The following is an 18,790-nucleotide window of genomic DNA, read 5'->3' on the forward strand; positions in this document are numbered from 1 at the left end:
ACTTGAAGCCAGCTTTGCCAACCACCTTTCCCGTGCCAGATTTCAGCGACAAAGATATGTGTGAGAAGATCAACTTTGCCATTAACAAGAGCCTGTTCTTATCAACTGAAGCTGAAAAGAATCCAAATTGACATGGAGGAAGCAGGAAAGGGTCTTGACTGGGTTCATTCAAAGGAAAAATACAAGGAATATTTAAAGCTGCTCCCAGACCTAAGCTCCAGCAAGAGCAAGGCAGCATCCACGGCAAACCCTCACGTGGTCCAGAAGTGTAAAGCAGTTTCAATGAAGAAGAATCTGCAGTTGCCTCAAACCAAGGAGAAGATGGTGAGTGAAGTTGTTGAAGTAAATATGGTCAAGGAAGCTGTGCTTCAAACTGATATGCCAACAGTAGTGAGCAGAGAGCCAACCAATGTCAGAGAAGTTCAACAGATCAAGGGGAAGACTCCCCTTTCAACAGTCGCACCAAAACCACCTAAGCAGAAGATTGTCAAGTTTGCCAGGGGCGCAAAGGGGGAACAGGCCACAAAAGATTTGAGGTTCAGAGACGAGAGAGAGCTGCGAGCCGCAACCATTGATGTAGGGGTGCCAAGTTCTGCCAGGTTGCTGCCAACTCAGACTGAAAAGATGCCAGTTACAGATACCAGTGTGCCAACTGATGTGTTAGTTAGCAGTATGGTCACAGTCAAAACCACCACAGCTGGTCAGGAAGACACCACTGCAACTGCAAGTCCCAAGGTGCCTACTGATAGAGATGCTTCAATGCCAAACACAAAAGAAGGTGATCCAACTATCAAAGTGCTGTCCCCAAGAGTTGTCTTTCAGCAACCATTAACACAAGAGGAGGTGTTCGACATTATAAGTAGGTGCAAGCCTCCAAGGCCGCCAACTACAACACTATTGCGAACCAAGTCAGCAAATGATGCACCCATGTTTGTGCCGCAAGGAGATGCCCTGGTCCTTGAACCCTTACGAAGATCAAACTCTTATCCTGGTGACGGGTTCTGCGATGCACCATCTTTTGACCTCGGCATAGATGGTGATGCTCCAGCACCTGCTCCAGCAGTAGATACAGCGGAAGCCGGTGTGATTAGCATCGATGAGTGTGAGTTAGACCCAGCAACTGTGAATGAAGGATGTGATGCTGCTGATGTTGGCAAGGCAATAGCTCAAGAACTAGATGTTGGTTCACCAGAGAATTGCCACACCCCGATATGTGCAGAACCAGAACTTGGCACGAGCAGTTCTTCGGGGCCACCTCTTGCACGAAGACAGAGGAGGGTAAGAAGGCCCGCAGCATCTCAAAGGTCTCCATTCATCGACTACAACAAGAACAAGACTTTCAGCACCAATGAGGTAGTGAACAAGCTTTACGCTGCCCTCTTGTATTGGGTCAGGCATCACAAAGGAGCAAATGATGGAGCTACCAGGTAAACTAACTCCCCACAGCCTACATACATATCTTTTTCAGTTGCATAGCACCAGCCACTTAGTTGCACAGAAAGCATAGTATGTTGCACAGAACAGGGCTTTTAGTTGCACACTGTTCTTTTTTCATTTTTCATGCACATTTTTTTGCTGCTGTGACCCTTCGAGCTAACTTGTCTTTTTATTGCTTTCAAAAAAAATCAGCCCTGAGATAATTAGGTATGGTGCTTTCTACATTTCTTTAAAGGAGTTAGTTGATTCGATGAAGCCGGTTCAATGGTTGTCAAAAATTGTTATTGAGACTGGAATCTTGCACATCATGGATAACTTACCAGAAGGGTCAAAGAAGGTTGTTATGCCACTGAGGTTTTCTGTAAGTTTTTCCAAAACCTTCTTTTTACCCTCATCTTTGTTCTGTAGCACTTTTCGTTGACCATTTGAGGGAGGCCTTTCACCTACTAAGGAGTTTTGAGCCATGTTTTATAATCTTTGCAGATAAAATTACAGCAAGGGATCCACAATGTGAATGAGATGAACAAGATGTTTGATTACAAGAACCGTCTCGACAAGAAAGACTTAGTGAGTGTTGTGCCCACATCATCAATCTTTTTTTAGTTGGCACCCACAGCATGTCCAGTTGCACATGACACATCTGTTAGTTGGCAGATACTTGTTGCAACCCGTTTTTAACTTGACCAAGTCTTTTACTGTTTTTCTTAGCTACATCTTGTATTTTTGTGTCTGAAATCGTTCACGCTTGCAGGTCATGCTGCCAGTGCTCGAGTGCGCAGATGTAACCGATAAGGACGGAGGGAGGCATTATTGGGTCTTCAGTGTCAACTTGAGGGACGGACGCTTCGAAGTTCTTGATTCAAGCAGGACGCTGGACAACATTGAGCTGATGAACAACTCCTCTACCATTGCGGGGGCAGTACGCCAGCTATGGAGGAAGCATTACCCAAAGTTCAGCATCGAGCACTTCCAGATTATTGACATTGACGTACCGAAGCAGCTTGGCAAGTAAGACAATAATCATTTCATTCCTTCTCAATCAAATACAATCATTTTGTAGTTTTTAAATTTTTCTACATGTGCAATCTTTAGTATTTTTAAGACACAGTACTAGTCTTCAATCTGTATAATCATTTTTATGAGTTTCTAATGGATTATCTAGCTAGTTGCAGAGTGGCGCGTAAGTAGTTGCAAAGTGGCACATAATGAGTTGCAGTAGAACACAAGCAGTTGCACAGTAGGACATAAGTAGTTGCACAGAGTGCATTACCTTTTTTTGGTTTTAATTTTATGTGACAATTTTTTTTGTCCATTTTTTGCAGTAATGAGTGTGGTTGTTCGCACTGCTTAACGCCACCGAGTGGAATGGTAGCCAACTGCCCAACTACGACCCCAAGGAAGTACTCAACATCAGGAAGAAGCTGACGTATGATTGGGTCACCAGCGTGCATAACACCGCCCCATGGAGGAAGTTGCTGAGATACGACAAGGAATAGGTCAGTACTTTTTTTTCGGCTCCATGGAGGAAGTTTCTGGTTTGTACAATTTTATTAAGTAGATTTTGCAGTTGCACACTGCTAGTAATTGCGTTTTGCAACTCAATATCATCACTTTTGTTGATACATTAGGAGCACTGTATATACAATTGTTCAACAACTAAATATTTAACCAGTTGCCAACAAAGGCACAAATAGCAACTTTTTTTACACAGTGCATGAACTAATTCAAGCAGCATAAATTAGATAAAGAGGAATCATAGATGCTGAATGTGTCCACTTGGTCCCAACATTGCTAAAAAAGACATCATTATTTTTCCTTCTTTGTTCCAAAGTTACAAATGAGGAAACAGAATCATAGGAGCCTCTCTGGACACACACCAGCAGTGTGCTCTCTAGATTGGCACTGGCTGCATTTGTTTTTCTTCTTTGGGTGTAGCTCCAGCGCCGATTTGTACCGTCGACTTTTTGCCCTACCCTTTGTAGTAGACCTTGGAGGATCCCTGGGCACAAAATCATCAGAAGCTTGTGCAAGGGATGCAGCCTCCAACGGGGCAGTAGGACCGTCACGATCACCTGTGTAATAATCATATAAAAAGTTTAGTATTTTTGTTATTGTGCAACCAGCACTGATGTTCTGTGCAACCACACAGTACATTTTTGTGCAACTAACTGGTTGCTGTGTGCAAGTTAAGTTGAAAAAAACACCTGCAGTAGCACGGCCTGTTATGGTACTTGGATTGTAGTCGCCTATGGGCAGAACATGAAAAACAAGTTAGATTTTTAGCTTGATCCTCAAACTAACACAGCGCACACAACTAGGCAGCATGTTTCTGTTCAACTGGGCACTATGATATGTGCAACTAAAGTCACTCACCCTAGTATTTGTTTTGGAGTCGGTGAAGGTACTAACCTGGGTTATGAGCCCCCTGAGTCCTGCCTGTAGGTCCATTGGGAGTAGCACAAAGGGCACTGCTAGTTGGGCCTGGCGGGGGAGGAGGTCTTTGAGGGTTGGCATCACCTATAGGCAGAACAGGACAAACAAGTCAGTTGTGTTTATCTTTTTATGCTCAAACTAACACAGCATGCGCAACTAGGTAGCCTGTTCGGTGCAACTGAGCACCATGATGTGTGCAATTGGAGTTACAGACCTAGTTTGATGGGGAGTTGGGTGAAGGTAATTACCTAGACGACGAGCCCCCTGAGTGCTGCCTGTAGGGCCATTGGGAGGAGCATGCGGGGGAGGAGGTGGCGGAGGATGCCGTGTACAGCCAGGAGGGGGAGGAGGTCCTTGAGGGTTGACATCACATATATGCATAACTGGAAAAAATAAGTTAGCTGTGTTATCTTTGATGCGTGAACTAACACAACGTGCGCAACTAGGCAGTATGTTCTTATCCAAGTGGCTACCATGGTGTGTGCAACTGGGCACAATGATGTGTGCAACTGAAGTTACACACCTAGTTAGATCAGGAGTTGGGGCAGGTAATTACCTGGATGATGACCCCCCTGATTGCTGCCTAGAGGTGGAGGAGGTCCTCGAGGGTTGCCATCATCTGATGGCCCCGTTGCAGCAGTCGGGTTTTTCCTTTTCTTGGACTTGTTCAGGTGGCCGATCTCGGTACGTGCTGCACGCATATGCTTGTATACAATAGCTTGTGCTGGATCAGAACCACTCGCAAACTTTGCTAGTTTCCGAAAATCGTATATCATGTTCCTCTCCCTTATCTGCTTCTTTGATTGAGGAGGCATTTCATCCGGTTTCTCATAACCAGTCCCTGGCGCACTAGGTACAACAGTAGGTGTCCACCGTCTTAGCAGGTATCTTTGCGGTATGACATCAACGCCAATATGGGTGAACACCTTGAGGATGTGGCAACAGAGGATGCCGTCCTTGTCCATTTTACAACACTCACACAAATAGGAACGCTCCTCCACCCTTGCCCGCACCAAGTAGTTTCGAGAACCATATTTCGCAACAAATTCCTGGTTCGGTCTGAGCTCAAACACATCAACACCAACTTGGAATGCATTATAACGTCCAATCAGCTCAAACTCTTCTCTAAACTTGCGGTAAAGGTCTCTAGTATAGGTTTTGTAAGCTTGCTTCTCTATTGGGAAGTTGGACCACAACTCAATCTCAAGGTGTTGTGTCCTGTAATCATTGCAGCCTTCCTTGGCAAGGATGTGGTTCTGTATTTTTTCATATTGCTTGACGAAGTTCAACATTGAGTTGTGTGGGTTCACATATCTTTTGAGGACGGCGTTGAACCCCTCACTACGCTGTGTAGACTGGAGGAAGGGAAAGAACCTGTGTTTGAAGTAGCACGGCACCCAAGTTGACCTGTATTCGTACAACTTCTCAAAGTGCGTGTGTGCCATAGCCTCATACTTGATCATTAACCCAGCCCAATTCTGCTCAAGCTCGTCTATAGTGAAGCTGAAGTCAACACACTTGTTGAAATCATCAGAGAGTCCTGGATTCCGGCACAGCAACCAACCAACCTTTTCCTGAGCCTTTTTCATGATGTGCCATCGACAACAATGGTGCACGATGATTGGAAAGATGCTCTGTATTGACTGCCTCATCGCACCATCCTGATCGGTGATGAAGTTGTCAGGAGGTTTGCCATCCATAGCCTCTAGGAATGCTCCAAAGACCCAATCAAAGCTCGATGCCAACTCCTGCCTCACAAACGCGCAACCCAGCATGAAAGATTGGCCATGTCGGTTTATTCCTATGAAGGGCGCGAACGGCATATTGTACAAGTTGGTCATGTAGGTGGTGTTAAACGATATGCAATCGTGGTACGCCTCCACATAAGCTTTTCGAGCTAAGCCGTCCACCCAAAATATGTTGACAACTCTGTCCTCTTCATCATATTTCACCTTATAGAAGAAGTCTGGATCGGTTTTTTGTATATCCTTGAAGTGCGCAATTGTCTCAATCAGATCACCCTCCTTTGTGTCATCTCTACGGAAACTTGTACAAAGATTTGTTATTGCCTTTGGTCCGAACGGCACCATCATCTCAGATCCATAGAACTCTGCCATTACATGCATCATTCGTCCTGCATAATACAAAAACAAACAGTATATCCTTTTTTTAGTTGCACAAATGCGCACATCCAGCTGCACAGTAATAGGACACGTGTTGGCACAGAAGATAATCACAGGAAATGGACACCTAGCTGCACCTTTTTAAAAACACTTTGCAGTTTTTGCATACAGGACATTGTGTATTTGCACAGTAAAGACAATCTAGTTGCACAAGAAGCACCCAAAGTGATATATAAAAAGCATGGGAAGTTGAACAACAGTTGCATAGTTAAGCCATTTCAGTTGCACAGTAGTACCATAACAGTTGCACACTGGACTGCCTAGAGGGAAACTTAATTCTTCAAGGGATATAGAAAAACACCACACCTGTAGTCAAGTTGCAGTTATACAAGATGCGCAGAAACTCCTTTTCATCAGGCGAGATGCCTTGGTGGGATCTCAAGTATTTGGACAATGAAGATTTGTTCACGAGCGGATGATTGTGGTCACGAACAAAGTGCGTCACCTCCCATCGCCCATCTATCAGCTTCACCAACATTTTCGCCTTGCATTCAGTCTGCTTTATTGTCTCACGTTTGCGCTTCTTCTTCTTCTTACTAGTACCAGCATCCTCTTCATCAAATATTGGAGGTTCTTCTTCCATCTCCTCATCACTGTTAACAGATGTTGGATCTGGAATAGGGTCCAGGTAAGGAGGAGCCCCAGCTCCTCCATCATCAGCTTTGGACTTCTTGAACTTGTTGCAGCAAAACTGTTGTTTTATCAATTCATTGGTGCGGGGTGTCCGTCTAGAGGTGTTCATCTTGATAGAGAAACCCATCCGTAGTGCGTAACTGTTGTAGTGATCCTTAGCAATTTGAAGGCTGTCAAACCTCATGCCAACATAGGGTTCCATAGGTTGAGAACCAGCCTCATCCTCTCCTTCTTCTACTTGCACAACTCTGTCAAAAGCCCCAGCTTCTAGCTCAGTCCTGGTTGGACCAGGAACATTTGCCTCGGTTCCTGTGTCATCAAGAGTATGGCTCTCTGACTGCAAAGACACCACTACAGGGGCACCACGGGCTGATGACTGGCCTGCCACATTGTCATGGCCCGTAGGGTTACCATCACGACTTGCCTGCGTGTAGTAAACATATCGACCATTTTCTGTGCAGTTTCCTTGTTGTATGCTGGGTTGCTGCTGATCCATATCATGAGGAAGCTCATTGAGATCTGGAGGCAACTCATTGAGATCAAGCATTTTTTCCCTTGTTTTTGGATGCTGCCACACACTCCCTGCACATATAAAAAAAGAAGAAATTGATGCCATCAGTTGGTAACCACAGAAAAACTGTGTTTCAAAATAACCTAAAAGCAACATGACCATAGCATAATCTTTTATTATAACAGTTATGAATTTTTTTGTTTGCACAGAGTTGTTATGTTAGTTGCACAGTTTGCAGTAAATAACTGGCAAGAGCATGACTTCTTTTTTCTACAGAGTTTTTCTTACCCTTTTCCCTTTTTGTTTTGTTGCAATGATCTGTAGGTTTCCGTTTCGCAAGGAGCTCTTTTCAGATTTTTCTGCACATAATTGGATGCTACATTTGAGAAGGAAAATCCAGGTGAAAGAAGAAAGAAGAATTGGAGGACAGATTATAGTTATATGTTTTTCATCGCCGTTTATGTTTCTAGATCTGGTATATTTGAACATATTAATATGGTTTGCAATAGGTGTGGGACCAGAATATATGCGTGGGACAAGATTTGTGTGTGAATATGTTAATATGGTTTGTGGCTTCATTAGCCATGGACAAAAGTTCCTATGTTTTTCCTATTGCACTACAGATTTCTGGTTTTCGCTAGAATAGACGTCTCAATTTCCAGGATTTCCACTTGGCCAGCATACATATTCAGTTGGACATTCAATGCTTTTAGTTGGCTAGAATAGATGTCTCAGCTGGCCAGGTTGCATTTTTTCAGTTTTGTGGCCAACATGCATGTTCAGTTGGACAGTTAATGCATTCAGTTGGCTAGAATAGATGTCTTAGTTGCCTAGAATAGATGTCTTAGTTGGTCATCAGTTTTTGGCCAACATGCATGTTTAGTTGGCCAGAAAACATGTTTTTTATTTTCACATATACTACATTTTTTCCAAAGTGTTCACTCAGAAACATGTATTGCCAGATATATGTTTTTAGTTGGCAGGATACATGGTTAGTTGGCCAGGATACATGTTCAGTTGGCTGGGATGCATGTTTAGTTGCACATTTATGAATTTTTCGTTGCACATGTTCAACAAAGCATTGGACAGTCAATTTTTTGTTCATTTTGCAAATAATAACTAGAAGTTGGCTTTTAATCATGTTTTAATTGGCCAGATAACTCGTTTTTAGTTGGCTTGTTTTTAACACATCCAGGTGGTAGTTTTTGGCATGTTTAACACATCCAGCATGTTTAACATCTGGTGTGATGTGCCAGATTCACCTCTTTTTTGAAGCAGATTCTCCATGGATCCATGGAGAAGGGGGAAGCGAAGAGGTGCAGAAGGGGCTTACCTGCTCGATCTTACTGCCTGGTATGGCTCTGACCACCCTGCCCTTTAGATCTTGAAGCAGCTCCTTCTACTTTGGGGCTCCCATGGCGGCTGTGTAGGAGGAGGAAGAAGGGCTGGGGGCGATTGCGTTTGGATCTGTTTCTGGCGTGCAGAAGAAGAAGAAGGCAGCGTCGGTGGGGCTGAGGCGTGGGGGCGAGAAATGGCGTGGATTCTGCAACCTGGGCAGATCCTCCTTCTTTCGTGAGGAAGAAGAAGATAGCCAGGGCGCAGTTTGGCGAGGAGGGTGCACGTGATCCCGCGGCCAGCTGGTGGGCGGGGCAGTTGCCTTTTTGGCTCCGACGAGCAGGGACCAGGTGGACTGTTTCCTCTTTTCGCTCGAGGGGGGACCAGGTGGTTTCCTTTTCCGGGTGGCCGCTGGCTAGTGATCCCAGGGCGGCCGGCCGCCCACTAGACGCGTCCGTAACTAATTACCCCAATCCTCACTAATAATGTAATTAACGACAACGGGTAGGGTATATACGTATATACGATGCCAATCTTTGATGTCAAATCGGACGCCATCTTATACGTATATACGCCCCTTCCGACAGACCTTCTTCAAGTCTCTCGCCACTCAGTCTCACCGGTTCGTATCCGATTCCAACCTAAATAATCCCCTTCCCCTCCATATCTCTCCGTCTCTCCCGGCAGAAAAAATCGAGTCTTCCTCCCGCCGAGCCGCCGTAACCCTAGCTTCGCCGATTCGTCGCGGGCGCCGTCCAGTGGATTCGCTTGGTAAGAAACCCCCTACCTCGCTCGGATCTGTTCGATGCCTTAATTCATCTTCTTGTCACACGGATCTCCTTCTGCTCTCTCTCGTCTTCCCTTTCTTGTAATGATGAAATCAGCTTAGATCTGTCTTAGCTCAAGGTCGATCTGACCCCTTCTATTTTAGTACTATTAGTATTGTACATGCTGCCGTGGGGATCTTCAGATGTATTTCGCTGCCTATTACCCTCAAACTTCTGGTGTTACTGCTTTCAGAATAGTGTCACTAAGAGCAGTTATTCTATCTTTCAAGGTAAAATCATAGTTGGGTCGATCTTGCCTCTTCGCTTCAAAAGAAACGCAGATCTGTTATGTCCAAGATGCAGGCGGGTCCTGCAATTTGCTTTGGTGCCTATTGCCCTCTCAGCTAATATAGGACTAATAGCAGTCAGTTTATTATTCAAACAAAATTTGGGATTAAATTATGCTTACCTTTCCAAAAAAACATATGCATCGAGGTTCAGTATACTAAAACTCAAATTGTTCCTATGTGTGTGTTTCACTGCAGAACATCTTGCTGAATTAGTAATATCGATTGGACGCAACAGAAGTTGGCGGTGAAATGATGGGTGGCAGCAAGAGAAAGAGTGCCATCCCATCCTGTGGCGAGGCTGGGAAGATTACGGCAGAGGCGTTCCCAAGCAGCAAGAGGAAGAAGGCCCTTCTACTATCTCTTTGTGCACGGTTGCTTCCTGATGACATGATGTTGGAGGTGCTACTTCGTCTCCCTGTCAAATCCGTTCTCCGCTTCCGGGCCGTTTGTCGCTCTTGGGATGCACTCCTCTCCTCCAAGGATTTCTGCAGCCTCCACATGGCGACCTGTAAGGTGCTGCCACCAGCACCAAAGCTACTGGTGGTCTCACCCACAGAAAAATTGGACTCCGCCACAGTATGCTCATACTCACCGTCAGGCCCGAGAGATGATTTACTCTTCACCATTGACTCTGCACGTCCCAACTCTGTGGAAGTACTGACGCCCTCACCATGCTGTGGCCTCACCCTTCTATATGACGCCGCCGCGCTAGCTTACTATGTTTGCAATGCAGCCACACGGGCAGTCGCACGTCTGCCACCTTACTGTGATCGTGCACGTGATTTTACTGCTGGGTTGGGATTTGATGCCCCGACAAGGGAGTACAAGGTAGTGAGGTTGATCAATGGGCTTGCCCACGAGGACATCCTCAGGTGTGAAGTGTACACACCAGGGGCTGATTGCTGGAGGCCTGCAGCTGGAGGAGTACCCTTCAGGTGGTCCAAGTTTGCACATTCTGCAGTTGGTCATGCTATGATGAGCAAAATACAACCTGTGTTTGCCAACGGATTCCTGCACTGGTTGATCAGTCCTTCTCTTCTCATCAGAAGGCCAAGAGCTGCCATCATATTGTTTTCTGTCGCAGAGGAGACCTTCGGATCCGTCCGTTCACCACCGTTCTGGGGATCAAGAGAGCACGTACGCCCCTGGTCCCAGTCAGAAGGAGAGCATCTGGTCGTGATGGATGACCAGGTGTGTATTGTCCGGAACCTTCGCAACGGAACCCCTCATGGTAGTGCCCTGGAGATTTGGGGGCTGCTGGATTACGGCTCTGGTGATTGGACGCTAAATCATCGAATCGATTTGTCCGGGCACATCAGAAGAGAATTAGGCGAGCCACAGGCTGTGAGAGTTATTGGTTCTCTTGGCAATTGCAGGTCGGGGAAGAAGATTGTCATTGCTACTAGCAAGCACTGGGTTTATGAAAAGTTTCATAAAAAAGTTTACACCTATGATCCTAGCTGTCAGGTTCTAGAGGGCATTCTTTCGGTCACTGAGACACACACCTCTGTTCCATGCTTCATCCCTGGTTCAAGATTCAGTTTATTTGAAGAGAGCCTTGCTCCAGTGCATAAAAGGGATGAAGAGGTTGCCCTGTCATATACCCTGGCTAAGGCAACTAAACAAACTACTACTCCAAGCTAAAAGGTTAAAAGGCGAAAGGTCAGTATTGTGTAAATCAAGATCGGCATCTCCATGGCATGTATTCTCAGGATATCAGTTAGCTGGTTTCGAACGTGTACGGCAGAAACCAAGAGCTGATAATGCATATAGTACATGTAGAATGGCTCCAGCTACATGAAGAATCGGGTGCAGGCTTGTTTTGCTTTGTTCTAAAATTTGAGTAAGAGAATAAAGAGATAGAAATATGTTGGGTGGTTCAGTTTGGCCTGAGCAAAACTTCTTTGTACTACATAGTTCCTTCTTGAAGTTCTTTCCAAATACATTCGTCACACGGTGCCACTAGTTCTGATTTGGTTGCATACTGTCTATATAATCTTACATCTGAACTTTTTGCCCTGCAAGAATCACCATTAGCAACTGCATTGTACTCCTTGAGAACCAGAGATATATCAACGGTTATGCACTGTGCTGCAACCGCAGGCCGCACTCCTGCCAACATAGAATAATACTCCTCATTGCCAACATAGAAATCTTTTAGAAGTTACAAAGGGAGCATATATGTCGAGAATGACACGGTTGAGCTAAATAGCAGTATTAATACAGTAAGATGAGACAGTGTATGGGTGATCTTTTGCTGTTTTGTTTGTTAGTACTGTACATCTTTAAAATGGGCACTCTCAACTGAACCAAAGTATATGGTGCAAATTAACGAGCTGCACTTATCTTTGTATGATGTTTAGGTACTGAAAGCTGCAACATAGATCATCAAAGGTCCTTGGATACGCCGAGTGCAAAACAATAATAAAAATACAGTAGTATTTATGTTGGCAAAATATTATCAAGATTATTATTACTCGAAGGGGAATATATTGACGGACACTGTGACCGTGGCACTATTACTGCCGGTGCCAGCTCTGATTTTTTGTTGATGAGCGCACACATACACCGCCGCCACCCACTTCTGCTGGAACAATTGGCCAGAAAAAAGTGGTATTTCACATGATCATCACATTTCTCTTCTTGTGGCTGTTATCATAGCAATTTTTTGCAGTATTAAATGATCCCTAGTGAATCCGGATAATATTCAAAATCCACCAATTTCTTAGCTCAAATGGAATAATAATTTCCCAAATGCACACTAATATTCACAATCCTTCAATATTGCGTGAGATCTCTAGTCTGGCAGTGCGGTCTACAGGTGCCAGACAAATAATTTAACGACCTTTTTATGCACGAACACAATGCACACTGATGTCTTGTGTATCACAAATGAATTTAGAAACAATATAACAGATTTGGGGACACAAAATGTCGAAGTCCTATATAGTGGTGGACTTATAAGTATCAAGAATTCCTTGTGTGTTCCAGATTAATGAAAATTACATTTGCAACAGTATGGTAAGCAATGAAGTACACACAAGATGCAATGTACCGTAGGTAAACAAAATCTAATGCTTGTACGTGCTTGTGTTAACTATTTTGACAATAACTCTCGTGTATTATTCGCGATATTATTTGCAGGGTACTCTATTATTTGTGCTATTAAAGATACTCTGGAACTCTTCACGGCACACCAATTCAGTCCGGTCAGGACTCAGACGTGAGTTTGTTATAAGAACAAACAGAAAGTCCCGGTGCCGTGCGGCCGGGTAGCGGAGCTTGAGAGCATCTCCAGCTGTTGGCCCCCCAGGGGGCGCCTAAAATCGCCGTCTGGGGGTGACCTGGCGCAAAAAGTGGGTCTGGGGGCGAGTTGGCCCCCAGCCGCCGCCCCCAGGGCCGGCCCCAGGCGTGAGAAAAAGAAGACAAACTTGGGCTGAAACACGCCAATTTTCGGCAAACTTGAACTTTTATATTCGCAAACTTGGGCTAAAACACGCCATTACATATAAAAACTAGTCAATTTTTTTTCCTGAAGGCCGAGAAGTCGCCGTCGTCGCCGCCACCGTCGGCCTTCTCCTCCTTGATTCGGGCGCCCCTGCCGGACCCCTCCCCGGCTGATGGCGGGGCGGCGGCGCGTCGTCGTCGTCGCTGTCGTCGATGATGACGCCGCCGCCTTCGTCGCGGCCTCGGCGGCGCTGCGCGAAGCGCTGTAGTGCGGCGCGCTGGCGCTCCCTCGCCATCTTCAGCGAGTCTTGGCGTGCCCATTCAAGGGCCGCGTCGTCGTCGAGCTCGACCTCATCGTGCTCCGCCTTCACCGGCGCCAGCAGCCCCGGCTCCATCTTCACCGGAGCCAGCCCCGGCTCCGTCTTCACCGGCGCGAGACCCGGCTCCGTCTTCGGCTTGACGAAGCGCGGGGGAGGAGCCGACGAGGAGGCGCGCCGGCCGCCCTTGCTGATGACGATGCCGGCGCTGCGTGTACGCCGGCCGAGCAGTGTCTCCGCCGCGGGCTCGGCCTTGACGCCGAGCAGTGATGAAGTGCCGGAGGATTGGGAGGAAGAATGCGACGAGGAAGAAGAGGAGGAGGAGCCGAACCTCCTCGGTGCCCGTTGCCCGTCGCGTCGGCGGTGCGTCGGGGCAACCGTCCTCGCCGGGGGGTACGCCAACGGTGGGTTGTTGCCGCCCTTGAGGTGCGTCAGCACGCCGTCGAGGGTGTGGCCGGGGACGCCCCACCAGAGGTGGCGCCCCTCGCTGTTCTTGATGCCGCCGACCACCGGCGCCCCGTTGGTGGACGCCAGCCGCCGCTGCTGGCGGCGCTCGAAGTACGCCACCCAAGCCGCGTTGTTATCGGCGGCGTACTTGGGAAGGGAGCGCTCGGCGTCGGTGAGAGAGGCGCGCACGATCTCGACCTCGTCGGTGAAGTACGATGACTTGGTGATGGCATCGGGCAACGGGGGAATGGACACTCCTCCATTGCTGAGCCTCCAGCCCGTCGGCCCGGTGCGCATGTCCGGCGGCGCCGGGATGTTCGCCTGGAACAGGAGCCACGACTCCTGTTCGCGGAGCGAACGACGGCCGAAGCCGTTGGCCGCCGCCTCGTCTCCGGGGAAACGCTCGGCCATCGGGGAGAGGGAGTGGCTGGGGAGAAGAGATCGGCGGGAGAGGGAGGGCTGGGGTGGCATTCCAACGCAGGCGAGCGAGACCATATATAGTCGCGCCGCGTCCGTGTGTACGCGTCCGAGGGAGGGGAGGCGTCGGCGCGTCGCTCCGTGACGCGCCGCCCGTGAGGAATCAATGGCAAAGCTGACCGGCGGCAGCCTTGCCATTGATTCCCCGCGGGAAACCGAGGCGTCGGGAAGACGAGGCGGGCGGTGTCGCTGACGCGGCTGCCCCACGATGTGGCTGCCCCACGGCGCTTTCGCGCCAAAAAAGATTCGCCCAGCGCCCCCGAGCGCCCCCCAGCGCGTCGGGTTCGGGTTGGGTCCGCCGGCGCCAATTTCGGCCCGAGCTGATGAAAAAGGGCCCTGGGGCGCGACTGGACCGATTTTTTGGCGCCGGCAGCCGAAAAGTCGCCTGGGGGGGTCTTGTTGGGGACGCGGCTGGAGATGCTCTGATGGAGGCAAGGCGCCACATGTCCGTCCGCGCGGCATGCCGCAGCCAGCCAGCCAGCCAGCCAGCAGGCCCAGGCTGGGCTCCTGTGATTTAGTGCTTCACTTCACCCTGGGAGAGGAGGGGTAAAATTGATACATCAGACAACAACAACAACTGGCAAATCTGTATACGCTGACTAAAAAGAGCAGGCACACAAATAACTACATCATCATGGTGGTGATGCAATACATCAAATAGAAACATCTGCGCTAGCTAAAGCCTTCAACGGCAATATATCCTAGCTACTCTGTTATACTCCCATTGTCTCAATAATATGAGTGTATTTTACACTACACAAGAGTAAAAAAACGCTCTTATATTATGAGACGGAGGGAATACTTTTCATGATGAGCTATCTCAACCTTGCTTTTTCATTACAGCAAATGCTTCCCTAATAGTACTTCATATCTACTCCCTCCGTTCCAAAATAGATGACCCAACTTTATACTAAAATTAGTACAAAGTTGAGTCATCTTTTAGTACAAAGTTGGGTCATCTATTTTGGAACGGAGGGAGTATTTCGCTACTAAACATGTGTTGTTCCACTAGAAATAAGCATAGTTGTCAAGCAATTGCAACATAACCTGTTTGAATGAGTATTTAACCAAAAACTACCACAATTGACGGAAACGTGACAGAAAACTACCAGTCTACGTTTTTGTGTGAAAAACTACCAAATTTGAACTAAACCGTGGCAAAAAACTATCAAGTGTGGAAAGCGCTCGCTTCGCCCGTGCTAACCCCGAATCTGACCGGCCTGGCCCGCGAGTTAGTTGCCACGGTGGCGAACTGACGGCCGCCGCGCGTTGACGACCATCCGCTGTCAGAACGGCGCCTGTCGGTGTGGTGCGGGTCAAGATCTGATCCGTTCCCCTCTCGCTTCACTCTCTCCCTCCTCTCCCTCTCTCTGAACTAGGTGGCGGCCGCCATGTCCTCGTTGATTCCGGAGGGTGGCGGCGCTGGCGTCAGCGACGTTGGCGGAGGCGACACTGGCGGCGGTGACACAAGTTTGGACGCTGCTGCCTCGCCCGCGCCTCCACCGATGGCCAGCGGCTCAGTCGATAATTGGTTGGGGAGCACCAGTTTCTCGACGCAGGCCGGCTCGCAGCAGCCGGAGGCACCGCTCTCCCAGTCATCGCCAATGGGTTGTAGGTATGCAAGTATCATCTGTTAGGCCTTTGGTTAGCTGCTTCAATCTGGAAAATTAGTAAGATGTGTTTGTTTCTGTTAGTTGGACATGTGTAGTAAACTGGAGTCAGTAAACTGTATAGCTTAGTCAATTTCAATTCAATTCATGAGCACTTATTTGTGCAGTTTGGCTGACCAGAAGTGGGACATATGGTTTCATTTAGAAGGAAGAAACCCTGTGAAAAGGGGTATGTTTGAGTCAGATATTTCTTTGCTTACTCTACAATCACTCATTGCTAGTGAAGGGTATGGGGACAGTGATTACACGTACTATGTGAAGGAGGAGGAAATTGGATCTGAAAGAGTAAAGTATTTAGGTAATGAAGCTAGTGTTCATGAAATGTTGGACTTTTTTCATCATGCCAAGCTAGTGAACATAAGGGTTGTGAGAAATGTTGAACCTGGAATTAGTACACAGGCTAATGAGAATTACATGAACACTCAAGAGAGCTGCTATGTGAAAAAGGTTGTGGAGCAATCTGAGCTTCAGAATCAGATAGATGATAGAAAGGCTCAGCTTGAGAGGAGCAGGATTCAAAGAGAGGCAGATTTGAACCACTTTGAAGGAGACACTGAAGTGTCTGAATTTTGTTATGAGGATTCAGTTCATTCAGATGGGAGTGCTGAAGCTGTTCAACAAATGGAAATAAAGTGTGCCTCTGAAGAGGATACAACATTGCAAACTACTGCTATTGTCAAACATGTGAAGAATCCTGGTCCAACTAGCAGATGTCACAATGAGGTAGCGAAAAAACGTTTTGAAGATTGGTTTCCTGAAGCAGATGAGTTTTGTTTTGCTGGTGATGCAGGCATAAGTGATGAGGAAGAAGAAGATGAAGTTGAACTACCATACCTCATGAAGAAGCCAAAGACAAAGAGTAGTAAGAAAAAGATGAAGGAAAGGCTATATTTTGACCCCTCAATTCCCAATTCACATTTACTCTTGTGCAAGAGCTTGTGTTTTGATAGTGTTTACCAGTTCAGAGAAGCATTAAGAGATTTTCATATAAGGACTTTGAGGTATTTTCACTACCACAGGAACACTCCAACAAGAATTTATTGTTTGGTGTTCACAGAGAGAGCATGGATGTGAATTTTACATGTGTGCCTCCAGGATAGCTCATGAAAGAACATTTTGCATTAAGAAGTGTAACATGGAGCACACTTGTCCAGCATCAGCAGAGAACACAAAGGTTACTACTAAGTGGCTTTCCAAAGCAGTTGAGCCTTCTCTTAGAGCAGATTCTAGAGCACCTGTGGATGCACTTATTAAAAACAGCAAAGTCAAGTTTTCAGTTGATGTATCAAAGAGTGTGGCCTATAGGGCAAGGAGGAAGGCTATTAAGATTGTACAAGATGACCAGAAGGAGCAGTACTATAGACTGAGGGACTACCTACAAGCAGTTCTTGACACAAACCCTGGTAGCAGGTGTGTAGTTACAACATTTGAGGACCCAGAAAACCCTGCCCCAACTCCTAGATTTAAGTACATGTTCTACTGCTTGCATGCATCAAGGCAAGGATTTCTTAATGGTTGCAGGCCCTTTATAGGTAAATCTATAACTGCATTTTGTTAAAAATATGTTGTTGTAAATTTATGGTAGCTAATTTGGATATGGATGCAGGGCTTGATGGTTGCTTCATCAAGCTAACCATTGGACAGCAAATTCTTGCAGCCATAGGAAGAGATGGCAACAACAACATCTACTCCATGGCCTTTGGTGTGGTTGACAAGGAAGATTCAGAGAGTTGGACATGGTTCTTAACCCAACTAAGATGTTGCATTGGAAGTGGAAGCAAATTTGGAACCTACACCATTATTTCTGACAGGCAAAAGGTATGCACCCTATCAGAGAGTTCAGATATATATTGTTATTAGTAGCTTTATTTCTTTTTGTTCATGACCATGGTTATTAATTTACAATCAGGGTCTTCTTAAGGCTATAAATGAGGTGTTCCCTGATTCCCCTCAGAGATACTGCCTCAGGCACATATATGCAAATTTTTAGTCAGCTGGTTTCAGAGGAGCAGAACTAAAGAAGATAGTAGATCAGGCTAGCTACTCATTCACCAAAGAATGGCCATGAATTAGCAATGGCAGAGCTTAAAGCAGAGTGTGAGGATGCCTGGAAGTGGCTTAAAAAATTTCCAAAGGAGACTTGGTGTAGGTCTGCAATGGATTACAATTGCAAAACTGATCTTGTTGTGAACAACCTTAGTGAGGTTTTCAACAAAATGATCCTTGATGTAAGGGCCAAACCAATTAGGACTATGTTTGAAGGAATTAGGACTAAGGAGATGATCAAAAGGTAGAAGACTAGGGAAAAAACAGAGAACATCAGGTGGATGATCACACCCAACTATTCAGAGAAACTAGAGGAGAATAAGAAGTATGCCAAATTTTGTGATGCATATAAGGCAGGTCCTGACATTTGGCAAGTGTCTAGTAAGGAAAATCAGCACTGTGTGAACCTAGCTAGTAAATCATGTGACTGCAGGAGGTGGGACATGACAGGTGTGACATGCAGTCATGCAATATCAGCAATGAGCAAGATTCACATGCACCCAAAGGACTATGTGCATGAATTTTTCAAAAAAGAACTATATATTGAAGCATACAAAGACATTGTGTACCCTGTCACTGGTCCTGAATTCTGGCATGACACTCATACTCAGGATATTGAGCCCCCAGTGTTCAAAGAAAAAGCAGGCAAGAAACAGACGGCTAGGAGAAAGGGGCAGTTTGAGGTGCCTGCTTCAAAGGACACAAGCAGGATGGGAACAATTACATGCAGCAATTGT

At 46.6% G+C, this 18,790-nt stretch overlaps 2 protein-coding genes across 4 annotated transcripts; one reads left to right on the plus strand and one right to left on the minus strand.

Annotated features, from left to right (window-relative positions):
• Window positions 1–3,235: 3,235 nt before the first annotated feature.
• LOC123098271 (protein FAR1-RELATED SEQUENCE 5-like) lies at window positions 3,236–8,775 on the minus strand. The gene is made up of 7 exons (XM_044520226.1): window positions 8,531–8,775; window positions 6,360–7,268; window positions 4,427–6,004; window positions 4,119–4,253; window positions 3,847–3,954; window positions 3,642–3,683; window positions 3,236–3,509 (listed from the first exon to the last, which is right to left on the minus strand). The coding sequence occupies exons 2-7, from the start codon at window positions 7,231–7,233 to the stop codon at window positions 3,289–3,291; spliced, it is 2,958 nt and encodes a 985-aa protein (XP_044376161.1). The 5' UTR covers window positions 7,234–7,268; window positions 8,531–8,775; the 3' UTR covers window positions 3,236–3,288.
• Window positions 8,776–9,076: 301 nt separating this feature from the next.
• Window positions 9,077–11,614, plus strand: LOC123144907 (F-box protein At5g49610). Of its 3 annotated transcripts, none has more exons than XM_044564168.1 (3): window positions 9,120–9,303; window positions 9,590–9,684; window positions 9,845–11,614. In XM_044564168.1, the coding sequence occupies exon 3, from the start codon at window positions 9,899–9,901 to the stop codon at window positions 11,291–11,293; it is 1,395 nt and encodes a 464-aa protein (XP_044420103.1). In that variant the 5' UTR covers window positions 9,120–9,303; window positions 9,590–9,684; window positions 9,845–9,898; the 3' UTR covers window positions 11,294–11,614. The 3 variants fall into 3 exon arrangements, with proteins under 3 accessions (XP_044420117.1, XP_044420103.1, XP_044420108.1); XM_044564173.1 differs by having other exon boundaries at window positions 9,590–9,662; XM_044564182.1 differs by lacking the exon at window positions 9,590–9,684 and having other exon boundaries at window positions 9,077–9,303.
• Window positions 11,615–18,790: the final 7,176 nt, after the last annotated feature.

Source organism: Triticum aestivum, chromosome 1B, assembly GCF_018294505.1.
Source record: "Triticum aestivum cultivar Chinese Spring chromosome 1B, IWGSC CS RefSeq v2.1, whole genome shotgun sequence".
Lineage (NCBI taxonomy): Eukaryota > Viridiplantae > Streptophyta > Magnoliopsida > Poales > Poaceae > Triticum > Triticum aestivum.